Below are 6,679 nucleotides of genomic sequence, written 5' to 3' on the forward strand. Positions count from 1 at the left end.
GGTGCTGCGGTTGCCATAGTAGACGTGTTGCGAGCGCGTGCGAGTGTGCGTCGGGCGGGAGGCGGGGGACAAGCCGTCCGGGGGCCAGCATGCCGCTCAGCCACGTGAACAGCCGCCTGCTGTCACCCCTCTCTGCCTTTCCTTCCCGTGGCTCCGCTGAGCCAGCCCCGAGTCCCTTTCCCCGGCACGGCTGGCGGTGTCACTAGGTCTCAGTGCCGCGCTGCGGACGAGACTCAGCCCTCAACCAGCCCCAGCTGGTACCGGTGTCCTCAGGGCACTAAAGCCCCGAGTGCCACCGACAGCTCAGGGCTGATGAGGACCTGCCCTGTAAAGAAGGATTCTGTTATGGGATGCTTGAAGGATACTCGGAGATGAGACAAAGCCGTGTTTGACGGTGCCACCCATGGATGATGTGTGTCTGCCTAAGTGTCACCATCACTTCTTGTAAATCTTGAATCTCGAGATGAGATTTTAGAGTTTTTAGAAGGCCCAGCAGCATCGATGCCTGCTGGACCCCGGACCGCTCTACCTGCTGCTGTGCTGTCGCTGTACGGGCACCCTGGCTAAATACCAGTAGGCTGGTCCCATCCCATCACGCATCCTCAGGGATGGGGGAGAATTTTCCTTACGGGCCTTTGGGTCTGTAAAAATCTGTGCTGCAGTGCAGGAGCGGGGGGTGTACTCGCGTTGTGCCCGTTCAGCCTCGGAGAAATCCTCGCACGGAGTTTAGAGGGGCTGGACACGGATCGGGGGAGAGCCTCAGAAATCCCTCTGTCATAACGGAGCGCTCGGTTGGGAGGAGGCTGAGGAGAACCGCAGGCCTGTGCGCCGCAGCGCGGCTCCGTGGTGCGGAGAGCGTTCCCTCCGCCTCGGCTGGGAGGAAACCACGGGGGTCAGCGGGCTGAGCACACGCAGCAAGTGGTGGAGCTGAGAGCTCCTAGGGCTGCTTTGGGAGAGAGGACCTCTGGTAGCCATGACCCTGACCCAAAAGCCGCATCCCTCTGGGAACGGTACTTAATCTGGAAGAGGATAGCTGTAGTGTTGCCAGATTGATTTTATCGCAAGCACCCTGAACCGTGGGGCACAGATTTCTTTGGCTTCGTGACCAAAGGCAGTGACACCAGCGCAGGCCCCCTGTCCTGTCAGCTCTCCAAGGGTCGATGGGTGAACTTATGCCAAAAATAACCAGTATGAGGCTGATGAGGACCTGCCCTGTAAAGAAGGATTCTGTTGTGGGATGCTTGAAGGATACTCGGAGATGAGACAAAGTCAACACGTTTGACGGTGCCACCCACGGATGATGTGTGTCTGCCTAAGTGTCACCATCACTTCTTGTAAATCTTGAATCTCAAGATGAGTCCTGCAAAGCGGGGGTTAATTGTGGACTGCAATAATCAGATGCAACTTGTGCGATGACAGCAGTATGAATTTCTAATTGCTCACGAGCAGTCTAGCATTTCCCTTGCCTCTGCCTCCCACCCCAGCCCTCGTTGTTAGGATTAAGGAGTTGAAATCCCCGTTGATTTCGTTTTTCTTCTCCGCTGCCTCCCAGCAAAGACGCTGCCATCTAAAGGTGCCTTCTCCTCCCAGGACCTGACTCCACAGGCGCTGGCTGGTTCCCAGCTCCCTGAAGCTAGAAGATTGGGCCCACTGGGTAGCCCATTTGAGTTGCTAGCCCCAGTCTATCTTTGGTCTCCTTTTCGCAAGAAGTATAAGCAAGAAGAGGATGGCACTGGGCGCTTCCTTTCTCTGGAAAGTGAATCTCAAGCACAAGAGCCCACAGCCTCTGTGGCAGATGATCTGTGGTCCCAGAGGGAGAGCAGAACAAGAGCAGAGAAACGGGGGACACCTTCCTCATCTGTGCCCCCCATTACAGAGTTTCTGCAGGTCCCAGCTGGCCTCTGACCCCCCCAGGACAGGCACAGACATCCCACGTGGAGGGTTCCCATGTGCTCGGCACGATCCTCTCAGGCGATGGGGATAGAGACGGAGCGAAGCCACCGCTGCGTCACCCTCAGAGTCCCCAAATTCAGAGAGGTCTGTGCTCAGGCGGGGGCAGGGCCGGGGGCTGTGGGGCTCCTCCAGCCCTGCGGATGGGTTCTGGGGTAGGAGGGGGACGGGGAGAGAGAAGGAAAGCTGGGCTGATCCTCAGACTGGCGCAGTTGTTCAAAATTTAAACCCCGCGGGAGTCAGACGAGTAGCTCTGCAAAGCTCTCGTTAGCAGTAACTGGAAAATAAGGGACTCATTTGGAGCTGTGAGGTTAATTAAAGGTTGGGTTATATTCCCCGGGGAGGTGGCAGTTTCTCCACCACTTAATCTGCGAATGGAAAGTGGCTGCCTGTCTGAAAGATGCTCTCCAGCTCCATCACTCCTGCCGTGGACTCCGTGTAAGATAGGAAGGACAGAGGTTTTCCAGCTGCACTCTGCAGAGGGGCTCAAAGGGCCTCGTCTGGCCTCCGGTTTCTATAAGTAACTGGAAAATAAATGGGGTAAAGGAGCAGAGAGTCGGTAGGGAGAGCAGCCTCCTCAATAAATTTTTTAAAGCAGTAGCACGTGGCTTCGATGGGTCTTTCAAGGGAAATCCAGGAAAGCACAGTCTTAAAATAGTCAATTCCTGAAAGCAAATGCGCTCAGCTCAAAAGCCATTACATTTTATAGCCCAGAGCAGTTTCTGTTTAATTGCTTTTGCCCCCAAAGTACTAAGTTCGGGGAAAGGCAAATCTCCTGCTTGCACACTTCAGCAGAAAAAAAACGCCCTGAAGAAGATGAGCGGTGTGGGTGTCCCCGGCTGTTCAGGGAGAGCGGAGCCGGCGCAGCGCTGCGCTGGTGGGGGGACACTCCGCGTCCCAGGAGGGTTCAAATGCTAGCAAGACCGGTCCTAGCTATGAGGCCGGGGCTGGGACATGGTACGTGATGCGCTCTGGGATGGGATCGATGCCACGGTGATGGGCACAGTTCAGTGGCAGGACTGGGGGAGATGGTGCTGGCAGATTTTAGGGGGCAGTGGGCAGATTCTTCTCTTTTTAGTAGCGACTGTTTGATGGCAGGCTGCTCCCGGTCATCTCGCAGGGGTCTGGTCCTCCTGAGTCCTGGTCTGGTCCTCAGCCACGAGCTCAGCGAGCTGTTAGAGGCGGGTTGAGGCTGGCAGAGCTCAGGGCTGGAGAGGGAAGAGTTAGGGACAGAGCTGAAATCCTCCCAGACGTGGCCAGGCTGGTGCTGAAACGCCACTGTCTGCGCCCTGGCTCCTTTCCTTGTGCACACAGCCGTTTGGTGGGATGAAATGCTCCGGGCGGCGTCTGGAGGTGGGCTGGTGCAGGGGGAGGGTGGTGCTGGGGCAGCTTTCTGCAGAGCAGCTTTCGCGTTAGAGGAGGCGATGGCGAAAGGAGGGAGCTCTGCGGTGAGGGCGTCGATGCACTTTGGTGTGGTTTCTCCAGTTGCTGCGTTTTGTCCGGCTGAGCACCGTGCAGGGACACGATGGCACTGGAGCTTTTTTAACTCATTGGCACTTCAATCAAATCCAAAGTCCTGTTGCTAATGTGTGCACAGCCCAGAGCAGTTCATGATCGTTTTAATCAATGTGAAGGCAGGTCACACTTGAAATAGCCCTGCCCGCCTCTTCCTCTGGGCTCAGCCGTATCACAGAATCCCAGCACCCCAGACTGGTGAGGGCTGGAAGGGCCCTCTGGAGCTCCCCCATCCCACCCCCCGCCAGAGCAGGGGCACCTCCAGCAGTGGCACAGGACGGCGTCCAGGCGGGTTTGGGATGGCTCCAGAGGGGGAGACTCCCCCACCTCTCTGGGCAGCCTGTGCCACTGCTCTGCCGCCCTCACAGCAGAGAAGGCCCTCCTCAGGTGGAGATGGAACTGCCTGTGGTCACGTTTGTGCCCGTTCCCTCTTGTCCTGTCACTGGGCACCACTGGAAACAGACTGTTCCCATCCCCCGGCACCCTCCCTTGAAGGATTTATCAGCGTTGACAAGATCCCCCTCAGTCTTCTCTCCTCCAGACTGAACAGCCCCACGTCCCTCAGCCTTTCCTCAGCAGAGAGATGCTCCAGTCCCCTCATCATCTCCGTAGCCCTTTGCTGGACCCTCTCCCTGTCCTTCTTGACCCGGGGAGCCCAGAACTGGCCACTCCAGATGTGGCCCCACTGGGGCAGAGCAGAGGGGGAGGATGACCTCCCTCCACCTGCTGTGTGGTATCGCCCCATCCTTCATGCCCGTGCTTGGGCTGGCACAGTCCCATCACACGTCAGGTCTAGCTGAAGGCTGTTCTTTGTGTTGCTGCTGCCATGTGTTTCAGGCAAATCAGTCCTCAGGACTGGCTTAGCCACGCGGTCACTAACCCAAGAAGGGGTAGGGGATGTTTTCTCTTTCGAAAGCCACCTGCCTTTACCTTGGATTAATTGATGATGAACTCGACCCTCATCAGAGTGCTTTCCCAAGCTAATACTTTCCCTGTCGCTCTCTGAACAGACCATTTCTTGTAGTTCTCATTCTCCAGGTTTCCTTCTGAAGCCACAGAGATAAAAGCACTTTCCATCAATGTTTTTGCTGCTTCTCTAATGCTCTTAATTGTCTCCCTTGTCTATTTTGGGACGCTAACATCTTACAGGCACAGCAGCAGCCTCCAGCAGATGGGGGAAATGCAGATGCACCAGCATTTCAACTAATCAGTTGTTTACCCTGCGGTAAATAACACACGGTTAAAGACAAACTGTACCCTGCCCATTCCAGCACAAACACACAAACATCCCCGTGAACGTGATGGAAACGAAGTACGCCCTTTCTGAGCGGCAGCAGACACCTCTCCAGCCCAGGAGTTGCTGTGGGAGGCGGGTGCTGAGCCTGGGTTTGCTCTTACCGGGGAACCGGGCAGAGCTGGGGCCGTGCACCGCCGGCAGAGCATCCCCCAGGACTGGACCTGGTGCCTGCCTGGGGCAAAACCAGCAGCAGAGCCGTGGCGCTGGGCTGGACCTGGGACCAGCTGGGCTCAGCCCTGGCCGGGGCCAGGCCAGGCATGTCAGAGCTCACCAGGGCAGAGCTCCTCGGCCGGCCTCCGCCGCCCACCCCCGCTCCTGCCCTCCCTGCCGTTACTTAGCCAGGGCGCCCGTCTGCTCTGCTTGACTGCACCCAGCGTCCTCTCCTGGGGTCCATCCTGACCGACAGCTGCCCCCGCGCAGACGGACCGACAGGTTCCTGACGCCCTTGACTCCTGGAGCTGTGGTGTGTTCAGAGCTGTGGTGTGACATTTTCTCGTGACATTTTGACTCATAAAGAGAAGGCAGTGGCAGCGGCTTCTGTTTGCATCTGAGACCGGCTGCTCTGGTTTGCAAGGGAGAGGAGTTTTAAACTTTCTCATTGCCCTTCTCCTGGGAGAGATCCAGGTATTGAACCTGCAGCCATCGAAGCTGATTTCCTCCGCTCCTTCCAAATTCATCAGAGGAGCTGTGATTTGGGTTAAGAGGAGCATGCTCCTCCGCTGCAGAGGGAATTGCCCTGGTAGGTCAGGATCACAGCATGCTTTGAGCACACTTCTTAGCTTGGGAGAGTCGTTTTCCCAACCAAGTTGCTTTTCTCGTGCGTGTGAGTCTCTAGGGAACCCCGCAGGAAACCAAAACCTTTGGGTGAAAGACTGGCCTTGCGTGGGGGGTTTGGGCTACGCCGTGCATTGCTCTGCATGTTCCCTGTCGTGCTGGTGCCGTGGTGGTTGCTCCTTGCTGCTGTGACCAGGTTTTCTTTTCCTTCTTTGCCTTATCAGAACACGTCAGAATTGGAGGGAGGTGGAGATGGCCACCAAAGTAGCATCAACACCCTGCCGGACATCTCCCTGGTAAGACACTGTGTCGCACTGCTGCGCCTCGGGTGGGAGCTGGAGGCAAATTGATGATAACGAGTTTTGCCTGAGCTTCTGTAGCTCTTTGCTACATCACCTGCCCGTGGATGTCACTGCAGTCACTGAAGCGAATTAAACAGACCAGTTAGGATGAAGGATTCTGGCTCCCCAAGTAAGAGTAGCATCTGTGCAAACCAGAGGAAAAGTTGGGTTCTTTGTCCTCTAATCATCCTCAATTGTGAGTCGTATTCTTAGTGCCAATAAGGTCAGAAAGGCGTTTCTGTGGAAATCAACTCATTTTGCCATCGTCACTGCGAGACGGCAGACGCGAGTGACTGTGGGCCCGGGGAAGTTCTCGCAGCTGAGCAATGGTGTCCTAAAGGCTTCTGTCCTTGGTTTGGCAGGATGATCTCTCCTCCTTCCCAGATGAACCACCCAACTTCAAGCCTCCGCCTCCTCCTTCAGCCCCTCAGATGCTGGACCCATCTGCTGCCCAGCACAGGAACCCAGGGAAAGACAAGCCCAAGCGCCCTTCCTCCGAGTCCTCTCAGTCAGGCCTCTTCTTCGTGGCCCCCCGAAACCCCTCGCCCCCTCCCAGCCACCCCGAGAAGGACACAGTCAGCATGACCTCCACTGCTACCACATCCACCGAGGAGTCTGCCCCAAGCGCTATCTATGCCACCATTTCCCCAGCCCCGCACAGCTCCAGGAGGCAAATGGATGCCCAGCTCTCCTTGGTCAACCAGCACCCCATCGGTCCCTTCCCCAGGGTCCAGTCCCCAACGAGGTTGAAGAGCCCATCCCCAGAGAGTCCTGCAGCCGGTGGCCTTCAGAGCCCCCATTC

The 6,679-nt window shown here is 56.7% G+C and overlaps 1 protein-coding gene across 1 annotated transcript in view; it reads left to right on the forward strand.

Annotated features, from left to right (window-relative positions):
* The window catches only part of DFNB31 (deafness, autosomal recessive 31), a 90,084-nt gene that overhangs the window by 79,376 nt on the left and 4,029 nt on the right, over window positions 1-6,679 (forward strand). Inside the window, 3 exon segments of the mRNA XM_009888092.1 lie at window positions 5,761-5,832; window positions 6,240-6,663; window positions 6,666-6,679. The exon segment at window positions 6,666-6,679 is cut by the window's right edge and continues 112 nt beyond it. Of these exon segments, the coding sequence (XP_009886394.1) occupies window positions 5,761-5,832; window positions 6,240-6,663; window positions 6,666-6,679 (510 nt within the window).

The sequence above is a fragment of the Charadrius vociferus genome, unplaced genomic scaffold, assembly GCF_000708025.1.
Source record: "Charadrius vociferus isolate BGI_N301 unplaced genomic scaffold, ASM70802v2 scaffold56, whole genome shotgun sequence".
Taxonomy (NCBI): domain Eukaryota; kingdom Metazoa; phylum Chordata; class Aves; order Charadriiformes; family Charadriidae; genus Charadrius; species Charadrius vociferus.